The sequence below is a fragment of the Equus caballus genome, chromosome 3 (genome assembly GCF_041296265.1).
Source record: "Equus caballus isolate H_3958 breed thoroughbred chromosome 3, TB-T2T, whole genome shotgun sequence".
In the NCBI taxonomy this organism is placed as follows: Eukaryota; Metazoa; Chordata; class Mammalia; order Perissodactyla; family Equidae; genus Equus; species Equus caballus.
This window is the reverse complement of record NC_091686.1, coordinates 9495492-9518418: the sequence shown is the minus strand read 5'-3', so window position 1 is coordinate 9518418 and position 22927 is coordinate 9495492. Positions and strand designations below refer to the sequence as shown.

Here is a 22927-nt window from a genome sequence, read left to right as displayed (position 1 = left end):
CGTTCTCTAAAGGTTGACAGACAGAAGGGAATAAAAATGAATAGGACTAGAGATTATGTAAAGGCAACATGACCGTAATACCTATATACTTCACCTTAACTTAGAAGACGACTTAGCATTAGATGGTCAAGTCAATTCTGAGACCCAAAAAACCCTAGTCACATAATTCAAATATACACAACTATCAGATCTGTGGCTGTGGCAATCATTAACTAATGTGGCAATCATCACGTGATTTAATGATAATGATACCACTTGATGTCACTGCTTAGTAGAAAGACTTTTCTTACCGCCTAAATGGTAATGCTTTTTAAATCATTATGCTGTTCATAGCCATTTTGCTGCAAGAGCATAATTATAATCGAAACATTTCCTTTGTGAATCTACTTCTCTGAAGTGTGGTATTATTAATTTTGATCCTTCTCTCTCCCTTTTTTTTTGCTGAGGAAGGGTCACCCTGAGCTAACATCTGTTGCCAATCTTCCTCTATTTTGTATGTGGGTCGCCACCACAGCATGGCTGACAAGTAGTGTATGTCTGCTCCCAGAATCTGAATCCGTGAACCCAGAGCGGAGTGTGCCAAACCCAACCACCAGGCCATGGGGCCAGTCCCTTGAACCTTTCCTTTTTAAAAAAGAAAGTAAAGACTATTCTTTCCATTTCTATATCATTTATGATTTATTAAATTTTTATACTGTATATTTTTCAAAGCTACTCTAGAAGGAAAAAAATCGAACTTGGGCTCTCAGTAAATTTAGTGTTAAAGCAGTGAGGTCTGGTACTCAAACACAGACCTCTACCATCATAAACAGCTCACCACAGAGGCATCTGGCCGACTGGTCTAACCCTCTCTAACCTCTCTAACAAATGGTCCAGGAATCAATGATTCATCTCTTCAAATATTTGTTTGCATTCAATCATAGCAGAGCTCAGTGATACTAAGAACACTTTCTTTTCTCTGAAAATAAGACTTCAGGATTATGCTGCCAAGAAAGGAGAAGCTGGTTAAATGAATGACCATAAGGAAGAAAAACCAAACTCTGGGCATGAAACTACTATTGCTGTCATCTTCACTTCATCATTCCAAATAGTGTTATAGGATGCAGCATTTTTTCCAATCCACCCCCCTTTCTCGAAAGGCTAAATCATACAGCACGAACAGTAACTACAACATACTGGAAATCTTAATGATTTTCTCTCATTAGAAAATGTTTTGGATTTTTTCCTAAGCCAGTAAATGTATAACAGGTAATAGTTTCTAGTGTCACGTTTCCTGCTCCCCTCACTAACATTTTATTAAGAAAAATTTCAAACATACAGCAAAGTTGAATTTCACAGCAAACACCTAAATACCCACTACTTAGATTCCACCATTAACATTTACTATACTTGCTTTATCACATATCTATCCATTTCTATCCATAGTCAATCCATCTAATTTTTTTGGTGCAAAGTAAATCACAGGCATCAGCATACAGCGTACATTATCACTAACTGGACTTGAACATATTTTTAGAGGTTAAATTTACATATAATGAAATGTACAAGTCAAGCACATATGTGCTGAGTTTGGCCAAATGCATACACCTGTGTAACTAAAACTCTATCAAGGCAGAGAACCTTACCCAGAAATATATTTGCTTTTAAAATATTCTGTAGGACACCTCAAAGACTACAATTTTCTTACTGAAGACTGTGATTAAATGAGGAAAACTTGGAGGGCAACAAGACTGAATATTCGGTAGTACAATAAGCAGACAAGAAAAGTGTATCATATACCAAGAGTACACTTGCCAGTTACAAGAGAAACCACCTAAAGACGTTTCAAGAGTGTTTTTGTGTCTGGACTCTAAAGCATCTGGTATTCTGCCGGGGCAGGGAGGGCAGGAAGGGAAGGGGAAGACTACAACATATTGAGTTGGGACTTCACTTTTACCCCACAGGGAAAGGCAGCTCTGAGAAGATATTTTTACATGTCACCCAGGTGTCCAAAGCAATCTATCTGCAACGGCACTGGCTACTCGAGGTTTAAGCCACACAGGGTACTACTACCCACCGAGTGCAACCTTTAAGTCATCTGGGGGAAGCACTGGAGGATTCTGATACTTCTCTTATGCACTCAGGTTGGTTTAAGAAAGTACATCTTTGAGGGGGAGGTATATAATTTTTTCTAGTTGTACTGTTAGGGAAAGAGTATCTGGAACAAGTTTCCCCTAAAACATTGAGAACTTTTTAGCCCAGTAGCAGTGGTGTCTGGGATCACGTGAGATTTATGGCAGAACAAATTACAGAATACAGTCCTGACCCAAATCAGTACAAAGGAGAAAAGACAAATCCTTTCAGCATTCAAAAATGTATTAAAAAAATAAAATTTAGAGCTGGGATGGAGTAAGGAATTTCCAGAAGCAAATAATAATAATCCCCACCTGAAAAATTTGCCTTGGATCCAAAAAAGAAATACTAAGAACTGAGTTAAGTGCTAATGATGGCCGCAGTACAGAGGAGAAAAACAAATTTAATACTCCATACTATTTGGGATTTCCCCCCCAGGAGACCAAATAACAGGAAATCTACAGATGTGTTATTCAAACACATATCTGATGGAAAAGGATTTTTCTATTATAAAAAACTCTTTACTATTAAGAAAAGCAAACAAAATGTATAAACAGCATGAATAGCAACATTTTCCTCAATGAGATCTACTTAAAATGGTGTCTGCAAACACTCAATTGGATACCTAGTAGAACCTAACAGGCATTCAATAAATATTTTATGTAAATTTATTCTAAAATCTGTAAAAACATAAAATATTGATCACTTTGAAAGACTGAGACAATATCATTCAATAAATACGAATCCAATGCTTATATGCCAGGCACTGAGCAAAGATCAAAAAGGTCCCTCATGCTCTTGGCAGAGATGAAGGACAGCAACAGACAACACACTGGGTGCCCTCCCCATAAAACAGCCACGCCATACAAGTCTATAGGTAAGCGTCAGGTCCACTGGGAGGACCTCACTCCACCATTTCCCAGCAGGAAGGGAACTTAGGAACTTTACAGTATCTTCGAACAAGCAAATTTTTAGACGACTCTATATATCACCATTAGCAAAAAGGGAATGGAGGATTTATATTCGCACTGCAACACATTCATGTTGTAAATTATATGCCAAATATTGTTGGTGCAAATATCCCTGACCACACAGTGAGAGGTTAACCAAAAGTCTATAAATTAAATTGATAAAGATGAAGCTGATAGCAGTTCTAATGAAAAAAACAAACAAGAGGAAGCACAGTGGAAAACCAAGATCAACTTGAGACACTACTGACGATGCCTCCCGAACAAGCATCCTTCCTGAACATGGCAGGAATCCCCATTCTGCACGCGACATATAAGAAGCTTTGCACTGGTGCCACGTTTCCCAGGACAGACCTCCCGGGCGAAAAAAGCATCAGAGACAACAGTAAACTTTAACGTTGTGCTAGTTTTGGTTTATGAATACCAAGTTTTAGTAATCCTTAATAATTCACTAGGTAGGTTATTAACAAGTACCCCTTAGGCATATGTAAGTATGAACAACATGAAGCAGAAAGAACTGAAAAAAGGAGCTGCACTTCCCACAAGGAGGGGTGGGGTAGGGGCCACACTTTGAGAACCTCTGCCTTACGGGAGCACAGAAGAGGAAACTGACCTCCTCAGCAGGAAGAAGAGGTAAGAAAACACTAACGCTGAAACATTAAGCTATGAGGTAATAATAAACTTGCTGAGTAAGGTACTGCAAAGCTTCTATTTGCTATGTATAGGACCCATGAAATTATGCCTGGAAACTATAATTTCAAGCAATAAGACAGCTACGTGCAGGGTTCATTCCTGAACAAACTTAAGGAGCGCATCAATTCTTTCCTATCTCAAATGCGTTCTTAGATTTCAAAAGTTCAGTAAGGGAGAAAGGGGAGTATTCTCTAAGAGCCTACCACTATTTATAAGATAACTTTACCTCATTTAGCCTTATATAAATCACAGTTATCTACAGTTAAATACACCTTCACATATTTAACCAGCGAGCATTCCTTTTTGGAATGGACACTGAGAGCAAAATAATATACATACTTGTTTCCTAATCAATAAAGGTTGGCAAGAGGACTATTTCAAAAGCTGACTTACTGAAGAGAGAAACTAAACAGAAAAGATTCATTCTTTTGCCCTCCTAAAAGTCGTAAACGTCTCCGCCTAAGGGTAGTGGCCCAAGTTTTGGCATTCACTACTTCCTGACTATTCTGTTTTTCAATTTTCTAATTTGAAAACTAGGAAGAAACTATCTAAATTCAATGGTGAATACCTTGAAAATGCCAAATATTTGAAGAGAAGCTAAATTGACAGTTTACTACCCCCAAATAACTTTTGAAATGGATTACTGGTTCCACCGTGGTTCTTATCTGTGGTGCCTAATGACTTTCCACTTATTTTCACAATCCTGCGACCATCACATCCTACTTCACGAGGATCTCACCACCAAACAGATAATTTCCAATTTAAAATAATGTAACAGTGATTACCATCCTCAAGAATTCCTAATAATTTCTCAAATTATATGGATCTTAGGGTATCAAAGAGAGTTGTATTTTAAAGGATACAAAGTTAACTTCTCACTTCACTATAACAAATTACTTCATTATTAGGGAAAGTATAGGCAATTCTTGATAGACTGAATTAAACTCATGGGTTGAAATACTGTTGTAAATGAACTTTAGGAACAGAGGATTTTTTTGTTACTCTTTTGCCAAAACATACTTTAGAGGAGTTGTTTTTCCCTATTCACTATAGAATAACACACTATTACACAAAACGCTAAGTTTTTATTTCTTCTTGATTCTTGGCCAATTTACTAAGTGAAAAGTTACTTTGCTGACAAAGCAGAAAAAGTTCACACAGATTAAGCTGGAACACTTGCTATAATCAATAACTTGAAAGTAATGATGGAGGACAGAAATAATTAAGGGTTTGTGCAGACACAGAAAGACATTAAGCAGAAGGTCAGGACAACATGTATCCTGGGAAATCAGAGAGCTCACAAGATCATCACAGTGATTTTTTATTAAAAGACCCATGGAATATAAGATTAGAAAAATGCAAGTCAGCTTTTTGTTAAAAAACAAAAAAAAAACCTTCAAAAATCACCAATTACCCAGTATTTGGAAAATCAGTTCTAACAAATGCTACTAAGCAAACATTAGGAAAATGTCATACATGGACCCAAGTATCTTACTACCTCATAGAGGGAGCTACAAAGCAAGATGTCACCCCAGGAAATGCAAACTCTATACACAGTGAAAAATAAAGGGAACCATTGTGGAAAAGAAATTTAAGAGCAATTGCTAATGTGCCTCATAATCTATAGTTTGGGGTTACTACAAGAACGCACAATATTCATGGAGCAAAAAAGGTGGTCTCATTTACAAAATCACTACTGAGAGCCAGCGCTGATGGCCTAGTGGTTAGAAGTTCTGTGTGCTCCACTTCGGAGGCCTGGGGTTCGGTTCCCAGGCACGGAACCACACCACTCATCTGTCAGTAGCCATGCTGTGGCAGTGGCTCACATAGAAGAACCAGAAGGACTTACAACTAGAATAGACAGCTATGTACTGGGGCTTTGGGGAGCAAAACAAAAACGAAACCAAAAAAACCCAAAATCACAATGAGGGAGGAAGCGTGATATTCACTACCTGTAGACACCCAAAGGCCATGAATATATGACATATACAGATATAGGCAGGTAGATATGGAAAAAGGGAAGGTGGTTTACAATATTGAGATCAAATTCCTTGAAGGAAATTCTCAGCTGTCAGCGGAAATCTTCCTGAAGGAAATATTGTAGTGCTACCTCCCGCCAGCACCATCAGAAGTTCAAAGTAAATTAAAACTCTGGGAGCAAAACCTGGAAATCCCTCCACCTGCATCTAAGCAGGGGTTGAAACCATGGATTTGGATTATAATATAACCTAAAAAGCTGTGGACCTTGAAGCTTTCAGTACAATATGGTCCCCAGCACTTCACAGGTGATCAAGGACAACTGTATAAATGCTAATCCCTTACATTTACATACTGCTCTACAGTCTAGAAAGTGCCTTCACTTTTACTCCTCAACAGCAATCTCTTTGGTAGAAGCACAGTACTTTTACTTTCAAGCAGCTTGTAGTTTGTAGTGCACTTTCGCACACTGCGTTATTTTTTACAGAAGAGACCCAAGGAGGTTAAGCCACTCGTCTAAGGACAAGTAGATGGTAGGCGAGGGGCCTAGACAACCGCGGGACTGTCAATTACAGAAACTTCCAACCCTTGAAAGTTCAAAGTCCAACACTCCAGGGGGAGCAGCCTCCTTCAGACATCTACACAGGATAGAAGTGCAGTCTCAGGGGACCATCTCTGGCTCGGTCTCCCTCCCCAAAGACAGGGAAACTGAGGCAGCAGGTAGGGATAAAAACCTGATGGAGAGTCAGCAAGCAGTGTTGGTGGGATGGACCCCCACCCCACCTGCACTAAGCCCAGAAGCAGCTGATTCTGTGTCTGAGACACAGGTCGTTCTCTAGAGAGGGGAAAACCCTTGCCATTCCCGCTTCCTCTCGCTCTTTCCCACCGGAGCTTCCCTACGGATGGGGGTCTTTTCTTCCCAGACCCGCCCAGCCATGCCCTCTCCCCAAGGCCCTTACCCATTTTTCCCATCTGGCCTCCGGAGTAGGAGAATCCGCTAGCTCTGGCTCCCAACTCTGAGCCACTCTCCCTGAGACGTTTGCCGACCCCAAGGTATTTCTGTGTCTCCCCGGGAACGGTCTGCCTCCCACCCGTGCCACCTAAACCTCAAACTCCACAAAAGGAAACCCTCCCAAAGCGTCCTCCCTTCTCCCCCTTCCGCCCTGGGCACCCCAGAGGAGCATCCCTAAACATCAGGAGCCTTCTCGGAGCTACCTGCCTCTCACCTGGGGCCCTGTAGCCGCGGCCTTCTCGGAAGGGCCACCCCCAGGACCCTTCCCTAGTCAAGAACCCTCTAAAAGGGGAACACCCTCTTCCAGGCACCTCTTCAGGCGCCTGCACCGCGGGCCTCGGTGGAGAGCCTCTGGGCTGTGTCCCCGGCTCTGCCCACCGCCACCTCCTCCCGGGTCCCTTCCCGGAGCCTCCCCCGGCCCCAGTCTGGTCTCCCCACCGCAGACTCCGGCGGCTGTTCCCCTCCCTCACGGCCGTCCCCAGCCCTCAGACTCCCCCCGGCTCCGCGTCCCCAGGCGCTTCCCGGAGCAGCGCAGCTGGGCTGCGGCACTGACTTTCTCCAGCTCCTGGGACCACTCGAGGAAGGGGGCGGCGACGGCGGCGGCGACGCGACTCCTTTGTGACAGGTCCGAGAGAGCGGTAAAGATGGACGCGAGGCCACGGCGCTGCCATTACGCGCTGGGCCCACCCCCGCTTCGTACCGCCCCGGCCCTCCCTCAGTCCCCTAGGAAACGCCCCTTCCTCGGTGGCAATCCCTCTCCATGACAGCCAATCACCTTTCAGGAACGCCATCACGTGATCACACGACGTAGCCCGCCCTCCTGGAGCGAGCTGGCCAATCCCCTTGCTGTGGTGTGAATGGCCCAATCAAGTGCCTCCGGCTCGCTGCCTGGGCACCGGATTTCCATCTGTCTCCCGGGGAGGAAGAGAGGTGAGGATTGGGTTACGCCGCCGGAAGTGGGGCGGGACTTTGTTGTGGCGGTGAGGAACAGGAAGCCCTGAAGGGTCAAAAGGAATACAAAAGCAAAGGCTATTTTCTTTTTTTTTTTCCCTTTCTTTTTTTTTTTTCCCTAAAGAGCGAGCGGCCTTTGCGGTGGTGGTTTGGGGTGAGCGCCGCCGAGGTGAGGGGCTCTCGCCTCCCGCGAGCTGGTAGGTGAGTGCGGCCTGAGCCCTGGCCGGGCGGCGAAACCTGGCGCCAGCTTCTGTGCTGAGGAGATGGGGGCTGCGTGCGATGTGAGGGCTGAGGCCAGGCCTCTTCTCAGTCTGCGCGCTCACCCAGGGCTCTGAGCCTCCCAGGCCAAGGTCTTGCGCGCCCAGTCGGAGGGGAAGGCCTCGGGGTCTTGTGGGGAGGATCCCGACCCTCTCAAGCGGTCCTGGCGCTGCAGGGCTTCTTACCGCTCCCCTCCTCTTTTTTTGCTGAGCGGGGCCACGCAGGCTCCCAGTGAGGAGCGGGCTCTATTCCAGAGGTCTTGGACTCCAGGCTACTCAAGAGATGTGGGGGTGCTTGCTTGGAAATGATTGAATGAATCATAGAATGTAAGTGTAGGATGGGAAACTCATTTATTATGTACCAGTTGCTACGCTCCGTGCATTTTCTTGTAATAGGAAACAAACTAGCGTGCTTGTTTTGCAGAAAACTTAGGAAACTAAGACCAAGAGTTGAAGCATCTTGTTTGAGAGTTCGTGGCCCATGTGTATGTCAGTCCGCACGGGGGAAAAGGAGACCTGTTCCTGCTTAGTAGTGGTTCTTGACCTAGTAGAAAACAAATCTTTTGCGGCCCTTTTCAAACGCAGATTCTTGGACCGCCCACCCCCAAATAGTCTGAGTAGGGGCCGAGTGGGGACCCAGGAATCCAATTGCGGGCCTGGTGGTCAGAAGTCCCAGTGACCTCTTCTGTCCCAGCTGTGAGGTGAGATTTGTTGATTCTCCAGCTGTTTGGTTTATTGATGTGTCAATAGGGACCCCATACAAAGGTTTTGAGAGCACTGCTTCTGAAATCCTTGAAAGGAATCAGTCTGTACACTCCTCTTTGATACAAGGAATTGAGCTGAGATAAAGGCAGCTCTTAGAGTCTTTCCAAAAGAGTTTGAGATGAGCTGTGAACACTTTGTAAGGGTCTGAAGGAAGAGGCTGCTAAATTTATCTTTCTCTGCTGAAGTCTGGGTGCCTTTACCTTGTGGGGAATTCTTCGTGGTTGTAAGAAAGGAAGAATTATGTCAAGACCATTACCTGGTTAGCAGTCTTCCCTTTCACCTTCCAGGAATCTTGATGTTTGCTTGGAGTCAAGCTGCTGCTTCAGAAGTTGAAAACCGCATATCTGGTAAATGAAGTAATTTAAGTGCATGGTTCAGCCACAGACTCAATCATAGTGTGATTAGGCCTTTGTGACAGCTAATTTAAGCCATTTCAGTGTGCTCACTGCTGATCATCTTTTGAACATGCTTTGTCTTCATTCTTAAATATGATCTGTTTCGCTCTTTACTATAGGATGTCTTTGAAAGATTGTTCTGTCTTTCTCTTTGGTTTCCTGCATTTTTACAGAATCTATCCAACTACAGATGTTTTTGTTCAGTTTGGTATTTATTAGACTTCTTGAACTTTTGGATTAATGTCTTTCATTAGTTCTGTAAAATTCTGAGCCATTTTATCTTCATATTTTGCTTCTGCCTCATTGTGTATCTTCTTTCCTGATTTAACATAGAACTTTTCACTCTATTCTCTGTCCCTCTGACTCTATTTTTTCATCCTACCTTCTGGATAATTTCTTTTTCATTAATTCTCTCAGTTATTTTTAATCTGTGATTAAACTCATCCATTGACATCTCAGATTCAGTTATTGCACTTTTTAGTTCCTCAAGTTCTATTTAGTTCTTTTTCAAATGTGCTGTGCCACTGTTGTACCGTTTCTTAGTCTCTGCTATTAATTTCGAGGTTTGGTTTTTGTTTCTTTAAACATGGTAAGCATAGTTGTTTTATAATCTGTATGTGTTCTTTCTGCTGTCTGAATTCCCTTTGGGTCTGTTTCTGTTGCCCGTTATTCCTGCTGCTTTTTTCCCCAGTTCTCTTGACCTCGAGGGTGTAGTTCTTTGGGGTACCAGGTTAAGGAGGAGGACCACCTGGTTATCAGACTCCACACCCTGGGGGGGCTCCTGGCTTTGACTTTTGTTTCTGTTGTTTCACAAGGGCACCCACACAGCATCTTTCAGGTTGGCTGTGAGGCTTCATTTTTGGTTTTCACCTTTTCTTGGATCTTGGCCAAATTTTTTTACTATCGTGTTAGCTTTTCTATTTGTTGAAGAATTATTTTTGAGATTTCTTCCAGTTTCTTATCATAGAGGTAGAGGATTGGTCTCAATTACCCAGCCTACTATTTCCGTAACTGAAAGCACCCTTTTGTTTTGATTTTGGAATGTAAAATTTGTGACTTCAGGCACTCTTGAATTAAAGATTATTTTCTTCGTATACCTAAAACTCCCCCCACTTTTCACTGTGATAGCCACTGTCAAAATTAAGCTTCCTTGATGGTTTTTTCTAGTCTTCTTTTTCTTAACTCCTTGGTGCTCAGCTTCTATTCTCTTGTAGCATTTAACCTCATTCTGCTTTTCCTTAAATTGCTCGTGTGCCAACCTTCTCTCTTTTACTTAATGCAGATTCCTCGGTTGCTAAAAACTAGAGTGCCTGTCTTGTGCCTAGCACTGTGCCTTGCACATTGTAGGTCCTCTGTAAGAGTTAATGCAGAAATACAACTGAATGAATTAGTTGGTCTGAATGGTTGGTGTCATGCAAAGCCTTAAAGCCTTTTGTTTTTTAATTTGGTCTTAGAGAGGAGTTACTTAAAGCCTAGAGGGTTGGGGGTAGGGGAGTATAAGTTAGTGCGGGTTAGGTTCCAAAGCCAGTTTAGATGGCAAAGTGGTGTGTAATCAAAGCCACCCTTGAAAATCTTTTAGGGAGCCACCATTCGGATGTGGGTTTACCAATGCAGCAAAATTCCAGCATGGCGAGGTGTTCCTCCAGCTTTGGAACAGATGCTCTTTTTCTTCCTTTGAGCCCCAGATGAAGTAGTTGGTTTGCATTTAGGAGTCACCATGTGTAAAAAATACAACTAGTATTAGAATCACACATGGTGAGGGAAGTGTTTACACTCTGGGAGGCACACATGAAGTAGGGGACTGAGGATTAGCTAAGGGAATCAAAATTTAAGTTCGTTTTCTTCCAGTGCATATAGATGAATTCAAGGTTAATGCACATATGATGAGACTCTTCTTGTGTTATGGAAAGATGTGTATATAGAGATTTTTTGTGTTTTTTTTAACTTTCTGTTGTATGGTTTGGGATGTCTAGACAATCAGAAGGTTACTACCAATTGCTTTTTATAATAAACATTTAAAATGTGGATAAAATTGCTTATACAGTACCCACATTTTTAGATTCTTTTAGTCTCCTTTGCTACTGGAGTCTGTTAATAAGCTCAGTGTTAGAAGTCTGAGGATTCCTTTGTCTGGTAGTAAATGCTCAAAGAGTGTTCTCTGTTGGTGGTTGTCATTCTCTGAAGTTTTATAATATAAGGGAAGTTGGCTTGATCTAAATTGCTGTAGCTTGGGAGAAGTGCCTTCTGGCCAGAAAGCAGTCTTCGGAATATAGTTGAGTTTGCCAGATGGCAGATTCCTCTTAGTTGCTGTCCTGCATTTAGAAATTCCATGTGACTTGAACATCAGGGTAAAAATGTTAGATTTACTGACGAAAGGAAAGTGAATTGGCCTATTTTGGCTACCCACAGAGAAGTCTTCGAACACCATAACACAGAGATTTGATACGGCGCACCCCTCCCACCCCGCGTTTTTACACGTCTAGTCTTTCTAACGTTAGCGTTAGGAGGGTGCGGAAGCCAGTGATGTAAAGACTCAAGTAGTCTGCCATCACAAAATTCAGTTCTACAGGAAACCAGATCTCACGAGCTTGGATCATGGCACTAGCGAAATGGAATAATTTTCAAGTCAGTGATAGCAATGATCGTGGGGGCAGCAATGTAGGTCTTGTATCTTAAAACTTGTGCAGCGTGCTATGTAAGACACTGAGTCCTTTTTGTCCCATCAGCCGGGACATCAGATAGCACAGTCTCCCGTACAAACACAGTAGTGCAGTGTTTAACGGTTACTCTGGCTTGAAATAGAAGAACTTTGTTTTTTTGTCTGTCAAGCAAATTTGAGAACTGTGTTCTTTGTGTCAGTTTGAAACTTTTAAGTTTGGACCAAGTGATTTTGGTAAGGTTTTAGTTTTTTTCATGAAGTCCCTGTTTGGAGAACTTAAATAATTCTTTTTAAAGTAATTGTAATGTTTAGTTTGATAATTAAGTTTGTCACCTTGAAAAAAAAGCTATGTGAGTGAAGGAAAATTGACAGCAGTTTTTCTAAGATTGAACACAGTAAGGACAAAGTAAGCATTGCCAATGTAACTCTGTTTCATTCCTACTTGAGTCTTTATGCTTAGGTCATCAGACCCCTGGGCTTTTGTTTGTTTTTTGTTTTGTTTTTAATTATTCTAGCAAATGAAGGGAGAAAATAAGAGACTTAAAATTTAGCTAGGCAATAGGAATTAGAAATAAACACAGTTTAATTTCCGGTTTCTGTGTGTACTTCCAGAAGGTAAATAAGTTGCAGGTACTCATCCCCTCCCTGTTGCAAAATAGTCAGTGAATATTGGCCTCTTAAAAGAAAAATGCCGTGTGCAGGAAATATTTATTACTCAGTATAAGAGAGCTTTTTTAGTCAGTTGAAATTAAAGGAAAGTAGCAAGAGTTATTTTTGAAGAAGACATCAATTATATAATAAAGTGATTTAATTTTTGGTCCTGTGTTTCCTACTGCACAAATTTTATGGTGTTTGAGTCGAGTTCCCTGTGGGACATAGAAGCTTCAGCAGATGCTTGTATAATGCCTGCCATTCTCTCTAACTTAGACTGGACAATACCTAGGAATGTTCCTGTGAGAGCGTGCCTCCCTGTTTAAATTTTTCAAATCCTCTTCATGGTTGGTTTATTCAGTAAGTATTTATTCATACCTGATATATGCCAGACACCGTGCTAATAAGCACTGAGGCTCAGAGAGCTGTTGAAACAGTCATAAATGATAAAACACGATGGCTAAGTGCTACAGTAGGGTTATAAATGGGTGTAGTGGAGGCTAGAGTAGAAACAGGAGACTAATGGAATGCTGTTGCAGTAGTCCTTGTAAGATGGGGCCCTGAAAAGAAGAGGTTAGAAAGCAAAGGACTCTTCTCTTTGGAAAAAAAAATAAAAGAGAGAGAGTGGATTAAAAAGAGGACATTATGAGGTAGAGACAGAACTTGGTGACCGGTGGGATGTAAGGGAGGGAGGAAAAAGGAGTCTGGGTGTGTCCAGGTTTTCAGCCCGGGAAACTGGATTGATCGTGTTTATGCCCTTCGTTCCTGTCTTCTACCTGTACTATTCACTTTGGTAGTTCATTATATACACTATTACCTGGTATTAACTAGTGCAAGAGTGCTAACTCTTAAAGTTTATTTCCTTTATGCACCTCGTCGAATTTGGCACAGTGCTGGACAAGAGTTCGGCGTTGAGCACAATGTTGAGTTTATTTAAATCGAATTACTAATAAAGTAAAACAGAAAAATAGACAACCACAGTAAAGGGAAAAGAGAGACTCACCAGATTATGTATACGTGTAAGTTGTTCCTGATTTCTCTCAGCTTGATGTGATCCCTTTCCCACCTGGAGTTTCCTGGTGGTTTACGTCACTGATCTCTCTCCCCGCTCCTTAAGTGCCCACGGTGCTTCTCCCCCTCCTAACCAGTCCAGAGCTGAGCACAGTGCTTTGTAGTAATGGCAGACCTTTTGACGCCTGTTTAAGCCTGTGCCCAGCTCTGTGCTGAGTGCTTTATGTGGACTATCTTCTCTTCACAGAAGCTTTGTGTTGGGCAGTACTGTTTGAATCCCCGTTGGTGAGTGCAGTCTGTGCAGGAGGAAACCAAGGCTCAGAGGAGTTAAGTAACTTGTCCAGGGTCGTACAACTTGTAAGTGACAGAATTGAGGGCTCTGGATTTCAGACAGTCTGTACTCTTTGCCATTGCCTGTACTCCCTCTTAGTAAGGAGACTGCAACAGAAGATGCTTACCATGTACTGATTGAATTAGCCTAGGTCGTACGGTAGTCCCCCTTTACCTGTGGTTTTACTGTCCTCAGTTTCAGTTTCTCATAGTCAACCAAGGTCCAAAAATATTAAATGGAAAATTCCAGAAATAAACAGTCCGTAAGTTTTAAATTGTGCACCAATCTGAGTGGCGTGATGAACTCTCCAGTCAGTCCCTCTCCGTCCTGCCCAGGACATGACTCATCCCTTTGTCCAGTTTATCCCTGCTGTATACGTTACCTGTTGTTAGTCGCTTAGTAGCCATCTTGGTTATCAGATTTACTGTCACAGTGTCGCAGCGCTTGAGTTCAAGTAACCCTTATTTTACTTAGTAGTGGCCCCCGGAGTGCAAAAGTAGTGATACTGGCAGTTCCGATACACCAAAGAGAAGCTGTAAAGTGTTTCCTTTAAGTGAAAAGGTGAAAGTTCTCAAGGAAAGAAAAAAAAATCATATGCTGAGGTTGCTAAGATCTATGGTAACTTTTATTACAGTATATTGTTATTATTCTATTATTAGTTATTGTTGTTAATCTCTTACTGTACCTAATTTATAAATTAAACTTTATCATGTGTATGTACATATAGGAAAAAACAGTATATATAGGGTTGGGACTACCTGCGATTTCAGGCATCCACTGGGGGTCTTGAAACATATCCCCTGCAGGTCAGAGGGGACCCCTGGAGTGAAAGGTGTCAGAAATTAAGCTTACAGCTTGGCAATATTTATTGACGGTGAAGCTCTGAATCCTGAAAAGACCTGAATATTTCTGGAGAAGGAATATTCTGATATTATCCAGATTACTCAGGAGTATGGCCACTTGTTCATAAGCATTTTCTGTCCCTATCTTGGACCTCTCCTAACATAGAAAAACGACCAAATTTTAATTAGCTGGAGATCCACTGGTGGCATTGAGGCAAGTAGGGTACAGCAACAGTAGAAGTGCCAGGGAATGAGGACCTAGAGAAAATGTGCAAATTGAAGAAAGAGATGGATAAGGGCCAGCTGGTGGCACAGTGGTTAAGTTTGCACATTCTGCTTCGGTGGCCCAGTATTGGCCGGTTCGGATCCTGGGTGCGGATGTAGGCACTGCTTGTCGAGCCATGCTGTGGCAGGTGTCCCACATATAAAGCAGAGGAAGATGGACACAGATGTTAGCTCAGGGCCAGTCTTCCTCAGCAAAAAGAGGAGGATTGGCGGCAGATGTTGGCTCAGGACTAATCTTCCTCAAAAAAAAAAAAAGATAAAGCAGTCTGTGTTCCTTTTAAACTCACAAAAATTTATTGTAATTAGTTGTGGCCACCTAGCTTGTTTTATTTTACTTATCTTGGGATCAAAGGAATGTCAGGATTATAATATTAGCTTTAAAGAGCAGACTTTTATAAATGCTCATTAGTTTTGACTGTGTGATTGTGTTTGCAGGAAACTAACCCACTAGAGAAGTAGTGTTTCTCTGTCAAATTCTAAAACCATTGTCTTTAAATTTCCTTTTTTAAATGTGCTTCTGCTATATTTTCATTTTCATTAACCAACGGTGACTCCTGGTTATGTCCCTATTTGTGAAAGATGGTTAATAGCCAGACTAAACTCTTTGAGTAGAAGTTGAATCCTGACGCTTAAGAGAAAAAGATTAATGGAAAAGAGAGTAAGGATGTCTTGGAATCCCATAAATTTGTCTTTTCCCAAAAGTGATTGATAAGTATTGGCAAGATTCTTATTTTTCTGATGTTTCCAGTCCACAGTCAAACCCTTGTTTACATGCATCCCGAAGGCTTTGTCCCTTGAGTTTCAGGGATCTTTGGTAAAGGTAAATGAAGGTGGCTTCTTCTTTTTCCAAAAGCTCAACAGGCCATCAAAATTAAATAAGTGATTTTACTTTCTTAATTTTGAGTTGTAAGAATAAACCTTAGAGTCTCTGAATTCTTATTTAGATGGAAGCATGTAAGGTCCTAGGTTTTTATTTTGGCTTATTGGAAGATTTTTTTTCAATATTAATATATATTCATTTCAAAAAATATATAATGAGGGGCCAGCCTGGTGACGTAGCAGTTAAGTTTGTGTGCTCTGCTTTGGCAGCCCGGGGTTTGCCAGTTCGGATCCCAGGTGTGGACCTATGCACCGCTTATCAGGCCACACTGTGGCAGGCGTCCCACATGTAGAGGAAGATGGGCACGGATGTTAGCTCAGGACCAATCTTCCTCAGCAAAAAAAAAAGAGGATTGGCGGTGGATGTTAGCTCAGGGCTAATCTTCCTTAAAAAAAAATTATATATATATAATGAGAGTGAAGAGATACATTTAATGGAATTCCAGTGGCATTGCCATATTCTAATATTTGTTTCCAAGTTTTAAATCATATGCAGTCTTATAAGTTCACTGCTTTGAGACACTTATTTTTCTCCATTTTATAAGATTAAAGGTACTACGGATGTTTGGCCCAGAAAAGCGACAGATTAGGGGGAACATGGGAGTTGTCTGCAAATGGCTGAAGCATTGTCCTGTTGAAAAAAGGATTTGGCTCCTTTTGTGTAGTCCCAGTGGATTGAACCTGCGTGTTTAATTTGTAGGGAGCCAGGTTTCAGTTCAGGGTAAGGAAGAACTGTCCTACCCGTCAGGTCTGCGCAGAGAGGGAGTCTGCTGCCTGGGAGGGAGTGCAGTGGTCCGTCTTGAAGTTCTGACATGTGGGTTGGATGAAGATCTCCCAGTCTGTGTGGTGGATTCAGATGCGGGATGGAGAACCACGTTAGCTGGGCCCTGAGGAGTGTGCCCGAGGCGTGTCGCTGCCCTGCTGTGCAGACTAGACTCCGTCTCTAAGGTTCCTTGGATACGTGAGTCTCTTCCTTCTGAATCTGCTTGGAAACAAGAACAGGTGAGTGGAGGTAGGATCTTGTCCCTGAAACGGGAATTTCAAGAAGGAACAATGTCAGATGTTACAGAAATAAAGGAGGATGAGAACTGGGAAAAAGTTAGGGTGCCCAGGAGGCCAGTTTGTCTAGACCAGAGGGACAGAGAAACGTCGACAATGTGAGGTTTACCATGGAGCAGCATGTGCTGAGAATCATTCCAGGTGCTCTCGCTGACCGGGTAGATATCATAGCTGTTAATAGAACTGCCCGATACACCAGGAACAATGTAATTGTGCTTTCGTCAGTGACCTTTAAATTCAACTACCTGAGGATTTCTTCGTTTCAAAACCGAAGGGAATTTTGTGGTAGTCTGTTGCTGGGTGAGACAGAACTAACTCTTCTTGTTTCTCTTTAGAGTTTTAATTGCAGTTCTCACTTGAAATGGTTTGTGTTTTGTAGACTGATTATTCCATTATGGATGGAGGGGATGATGGTAACCTTGTTATCAAAAAGAGGTTTGTGTCCGAGGCAGAACTAGATGAGCGGCGCAAAAGGAGGCAAGAGGAATGGGAGAAAGTTCGGAAACCTGAAGATCCGGAAGGTATGTAGGCTTATGGTATGGTCTTCAACGTCGTGATCTTTAATCCTGGCCACAGCCCTGCAAAGTAGGGATTACTGTCTTCGTTTAGAGTAGACGAACTGAGGCTCAGGGGTGAAGGCCCCGAGGGAAGGCCTCCATGCTGGGAGCAGACACAGGCTACTCACGTCCTTGCCCTTCCCACTCTACCACACTGTTTTCCAGGAGATTCTGCTAGTCTGTTGCATCTATACAGGTGGATCCAGGATCTGAACAACTGAGTACGCTGCCCTGCTGCCGCTGTGTGTGGTTTGGGCTGACCCCTCATCCAGTAGCTGTCTCAGGCCGTTGGCCCTGCTGACACTGGCTTTGAGAACTGCTGGCTCCTCTCTGAGGTCCAAAGGGAAGCTGTGGACTTTGTACTATTTTTGTGTTATTCTTGCCCTCAGGTCATGCTGAGACTTGACTTTATCTTTAAAATGCTTTGTGATTCTAAAATAATATGAAAGAATTCTAAAGTATGTATTTTTTCCCCACCTCTCTTTTTCTCTCCCCCTTTCTCTCCCCTCTTCTTTTCAGAGTGTCCAGAGGAGGCTTATGACCCTCGGTCTCTGTATGAAAGGCTCCAGGAGCAGAAAGACAGGAAGCAGCAGGAGTACGAGGAGCAGTTCAAATTCAGTAAGCTTCCAGAAGCAGAGGCCGGGGCGCCCGGCAGGGCCTTTCGGATGCCCTGTGCCTCATGCCACACTTTTCTAGCTAGCCGTGGAATTGTCTGGATTATCTAGTCTCCAGATGCTCATTTGGTTTGAAAAAGAGACAAACTTTTGCCTTCTAAACCACACTGAACATTTTTGTTTAGAGCTCAAGATACCCATTTTAATTCTGTGCTAATATCTAGTAATGGGAGAAATGCCTTGATTTTATGCCATGTTCTCTCTCCAAAAGCCATGGTGTTTACTTTCTTCTAAGCCCCTAAAGGATCTGTTGTTTATTCAGAAAAGGAAAAGGAAAAATCTTATTTGACTATATTTTCCCTTTAGCCTGCTAAGTGTTGCTCGTTTAATTATTTCCTCAGAGAACATGGTAAGAGGCTTAGACGAAGATGAGACCAACTTCCTTGACGAGGTTTCTCGGCAGCAGGAACTAATAGAAAAGCAACGAAGAGAAGAAGAACTGAAGGAACTGAAGGAATACAGAATATCCTTTGTACTTGGAGAGCAGTCTGGAAGGTGTCAGTTCTCTCATCAACATCTACGGAGTTTAGTTTCTTCATAAATACAATGAGGGTCTTCTCCCTGGTGATCTCTGAGGTCCCTTTCGACGCTGATGTCCCTGTGACTGAGCAACTGGCAGTTGTTTGTGGTTGTTCTGCGTGCAGGAGTCTGTTGCAATCAAAGGTCCAGATCCTTTAGGATTAACTAAAGGCCTAAATGCTAATAGTCAGTACCAGGGTATCCTCGCCTTGTGGGATTAGACTCTGAGACAGATGGGTGATGCAGTGAACTTCATCCAGGGGAGAAACTGGCTTCTGAGTTTTAAAAGGAAATGTTTAGCAGCTCTCCTCTGTCCTTAGTAAGACCTTTCCCACAGGTACTGCTTGGTCTGGCCCCAGAGGGACAGAGAAGGCAACAAAGATGACTTTGCTTCGGCTCAGTATTGCCTTTTTGGCATCCGTTTGACCTTCTTAATAGGCATCCCAGCTGTAACTTGGCTGAAGCAGAATTCTCAATTCCATGCCTCGCTATCCCCACCCTCATCACACTCCCCCCCCCCCCCATCTCTTCTTTTTCTGGCCTCCCAGTCTTCCTAACTGGTACTCCTATACCCCAGGTGCCTGGGCCAAAAACTACCTCCAAAATGTGCTCCAAGTCCGCCCGATTCTTGCCATCTCTGCTGCCACTGCAGTAGTCATAGACTTTTCTCCGGATTACTGGGATTATCTAATTAGCCTCTGCTTCTGCCCTCGTCCCCCACAGTCCATTCTCCAGACGACAGTCAAAGGGAGCTTTTGAAAACACACATGGGATCATGTCACGTTCCTGTTGGAAACACTAGTGGCTTTCTATTGCGTTTAGGCTGCAGTCGACATTCTTTGCCAGGCCCTGCAAGGCTCTGCATGATTTAAGCCACCCAACCTCCCTGTTAGATCTTGAATTCATTCTTCCTCATGTTCATTGTCCTGCAGCCTCCTGGCCTTCTTCACCTTCCCGTCTCACCAGGCTTTGTGACTCCGTCTCAAGGCCTTTGTATTTGCTGTGTACTTGGCCTGGAATGCTCTGCCCTCAGATTTGACAAGGCTGGCATTTCATGGCACTTGGGTCTCAGTTCACATCTCCCTTCTTTTATTTTTTTTTTTAAAGATTTTATTTTTCCTGTTTCTCCCCAAAGCTCCCTGGTACGTAGTTGTATATTTTTTAGTTGAGGATCCTTCTGGTTGTGGCATGTGGGGCGCCGCCTCAGCATGGCTTGATGAGCGGTGCCATGTCCCCGCCTAGGATCCAAACTGGTGAAACCCTGGGCCAGCGAAGCGGAGCACACAAACTTAACCACGTGGCTATGGGGCCGGCCCTCACATCTCCCTTCTTTGTAGAGACTTTTCCTAAGCACCCCGTATAAAATTGGCACCCATCTCCATCACAGTCTATGGTGTCATTTTTCTATAGGTCTTGTCACTACTTGAAAATCTTAATTTATTAGCTTACTGGTTTGTTTGCCTCTTTGCTGCTGGAATGTAAAGTAAGCTCCATAAGAACAAGGATGTCGCCATCACTGATTTCCCCAGTGCTGGGCATGTAGTGGGTTCTCAGTATATATGTGAATAAATTAATGAGTGACTCATAGGAGAGGTTAATAAAGCTACTCCAGCCTTTTTCCTCTTATGAGAAGGCTTGTTTAAATATGATAAGCTTATATGTTGAATAACCTCACTAGTGTGATTGAACAGGCTTCACCTCTAAGATTAATGGTACGACTCTGCGTGTATGTACTAGTTGGTATTTTTTGCAGGGAGTATGCAGTAGGTTCCACTGAAGAGTCGTGTGGGGAAAGTGTGGATAGATTTCCAGGGACGTGGTTTAAATCAAGGTGACTGATGGTGAATAAGGTAAGATGGAGCATGGTATCACAAAACCTGCTCTCAACTGGTAGCAGAAGACCTGGCTTCCAGTCCCCGTTCTCCTAGTGCCTTTCTGCTGCAACATTAGGAGAGGAGTTGATAGAAAGTGACACCTCAGTCCCAACCACAGGATTCTGAAGCTCCCCTCCCCTGCTCCCTTCCCTGCTGACCCCAGCACAGTGTTAGGCATGGTGTTTGCAGAGACGGGCAGATGGATGTATTGCATTATTTCAGGCACCAGGGTTTTTCCTTTAAGGAAATACGTTAATTACACTTCTCACTTGAATTTCGTCTTGTTCTGTGTGCTTAATTTGGCAGGCTCGCCAATGAGACAGAGTGTCTCCGAGAGCAGCCTTCTGGAGCGTAGTGTTGGTTTGGTGTGCGTGGGGCACGCACTTGGTTTGCAGTTCAAAGGGGAGAACGGACAGGGCAGCGCAGAGGCGAGGGAAGCTTTCTGTCCTGGGAACAGTACAGTGTAACTTTGAAGAGGCTCATTGGAAACTTGGAAAGTTCTGACTGTCTAGAAAAACTGAAGAAAAGCAAGCCTTCTTCCTCCCCGCTGATGTAGACTGTGCTAACCCGAGCATGCGTGTGGCCGGAGACTGGAGAGGGGGATGGAGGGGTTAGACGTTTGTTTATTGAAGCTCCAAATCAGGAGCTGGTTCTTGGCTTTGCTTGATTGTTATAATGCGATACATTTTCCATTGTGATACTTATGGATACAAATAAGCTGTGGTTTGGGCCATAATAAACAACAGAACTCTTGTTTTATTCACGTTAAACCAGTATTTAGCAATATTATGTGTATTAAAAACTACTGATTTGGGGGGCCAGCCCAGTAGCACAGTGGTTAAGTTTGCACGTTCTGCTTTCGTGGCCTGGCATTCGCCGGTTGGGATCCTGGCCACGGACCTATGCACTGCTTCTCAAGCCACCCTGTGGCAGACATCCCACATGGAAAGTAGAGGAAGATGGGCACAGTGTTAGCTCAGGGCCAATGGTCCTCAGCAAAAACGAGGAGGATTGGCAGATGTTAGCTCAGGGCTAATCTTCCTCAAAAAAAGAAGAGATGGGAGAAAACAAAAAACTAATTTTTAAAAATCCCTCATTTAATGAATGCCTTGAGATTTTTGATGTATGTTTGTATATTTAAAGCATTTTAGGGGGAGAGGGACTTAAGGGGAAAAATTGCTTATGCTTTGGATATGGATCAAAAATAATAATATTACCACTCCCACCCTCAAGAAGAAAAGGTTGGGGGCTTTTCCTCACTTTAAAAGAATAAAAAGTTAAATGTTGGTTTTGCCTGTGTCCTGGTGTTAAAAATACGTGTGTGCTTTTGTTGTGTTAATTTTTTCCATTTTTGTTTTATTTTTCAATATTTACTATTAGGAATTTTCTTTGAGAGTTTTTATCCCTTAATGATGGAGTTGCAGATAAAAGTCACAGCATGCTCATTGTTTTTGGCCTTCTGTACGAGAAAGATGAAATCTGTTTCTTTCATTTTTATTCTAAAAAAGGAACATTTAGTATTAACATAATCTGTTTCCCATCATGGCCTTACAAACATTAAATTGGAAACTCAGAATAGTACTGAGCATTGTGCATAGTGTCCATTGAATATTGTGAATGTTTAAGGTAATTGGTGCCCATAAGAACCACGTTACTGCCTGAAGAGTGGTCAGGATTAGAATTTCCTTATTTCTGGTACGCAGTTTTGTCCATTGTTCAGAGAAACATGAATAAATAGCTTAGACCATGTACCCCCGCCTCCTTGGGCTGTAGTTACATGCTGCTTAGATTTCCTGGGCGCTAGATGTCACTATTGTTCCAGAAAGGCACTGCTGTATCTTAAATAAGGAATTGTACCATGTCTGAATACTTGTCTGTTGCCTAGTAGGTTGTGAGAGAGAATGAAAGGGAAGGAGGGGAGGAGACTGGTGGAGAGAAACAAAGAAAGTGACAAACTTCAGGAGCCAGAGATGGACGTCAAGCGCGAGAAAGGGCTGTGATGAGTGAACTGGTTACGCTTTTAAAACAGCTTTTTGGTTCCTGTGTTGTCTACGCACAGGGGTTTCTCACTAAAATCACCTTGAGAGAGTGTGGGAAACAGGGTCCTGGGCTCTGGAGGTCCTCATTCAGTAGGTTTGGGACAGGGGAGGGACATTGTTTTTTAATGAGCCTTAGGGTGATTGTGAGGTTGTCTTGTAGCCACAAGAGTAGGGTTAGTTTCTGTGATGTCTAAGACTGAATGCTGTTGATAGTCATAGGGCATTCTGCAAAAATTTGATTTTAACTTAAGGGGGAAAAAATGAACTTTTTTTTTCGATTATCTTTCAAAGATTTCATTTTTATTTTTCCTTTTTCTCCCAAAGCGCCCTGGTACGTAGTTGTGTATTTTTTTAGTTATGGGTCCTTCTAGCTGTGGGCATGTGGGATACCGCCTCAGCATGGCTTGATGAGTGGTA

General features: G+C 42.8%; 2 protein-coding genes across 20 annotated transcripts in view; one reads left to right on the top strand and one right to left on the bottom strand.

Moving 5' to 3' along the window:
* Window positions 1–7545, bottom strand: part of RSPRY1 (ring finger and SPRY domain containing 1) — a 42812-nt gene extending 35267 nt beyond the window's left edge. The window contains exon 1 of one of the 2 annotated variants that reach the window (XM_001493854.6): window positions 7316–7545. The gene's annotated coding sequence lies outside the window, so the exon portion shown is untranslated. Of the gene's footprint in view, window positions 1–6709 lie in introns of both variants that reach the window. The other variant, XM_005608280.4, reaches the window with a different exon arrangement.
* The window catches only part of PSME3IP1 (proteasome activator subunit 3 interacting protein 1), a 31193-nt gene continuing 15694 nt past the window's right edge, over window positions 7429–22927 (top strand). The window contains exons 1-6 of one of the 18 annotated variants that reach the window (XM_070261846.1): window positions 7712–7914; window positions 9023–9082; window positions 16489–16790; window positions 17227–17368; window positions 17924–18022; window positions 18420–18542. In XM_070261846.1, coding sequence (XP_070117947.1) covers window positions 17242–17368; window positions 17924–18022; window positions 18420–18542 — 349 coding nt within the window. In that variant the 5' untranslated portion in view covers window positions 7712–7914; window positions 9023–9082; window positions 16489–16790; window positions 17227–17241. The other 17 variants (XM_070261853.1, XM_070261848.1, XM_070261855.1 and 14 more) reach the window with 17 other exon arrangements.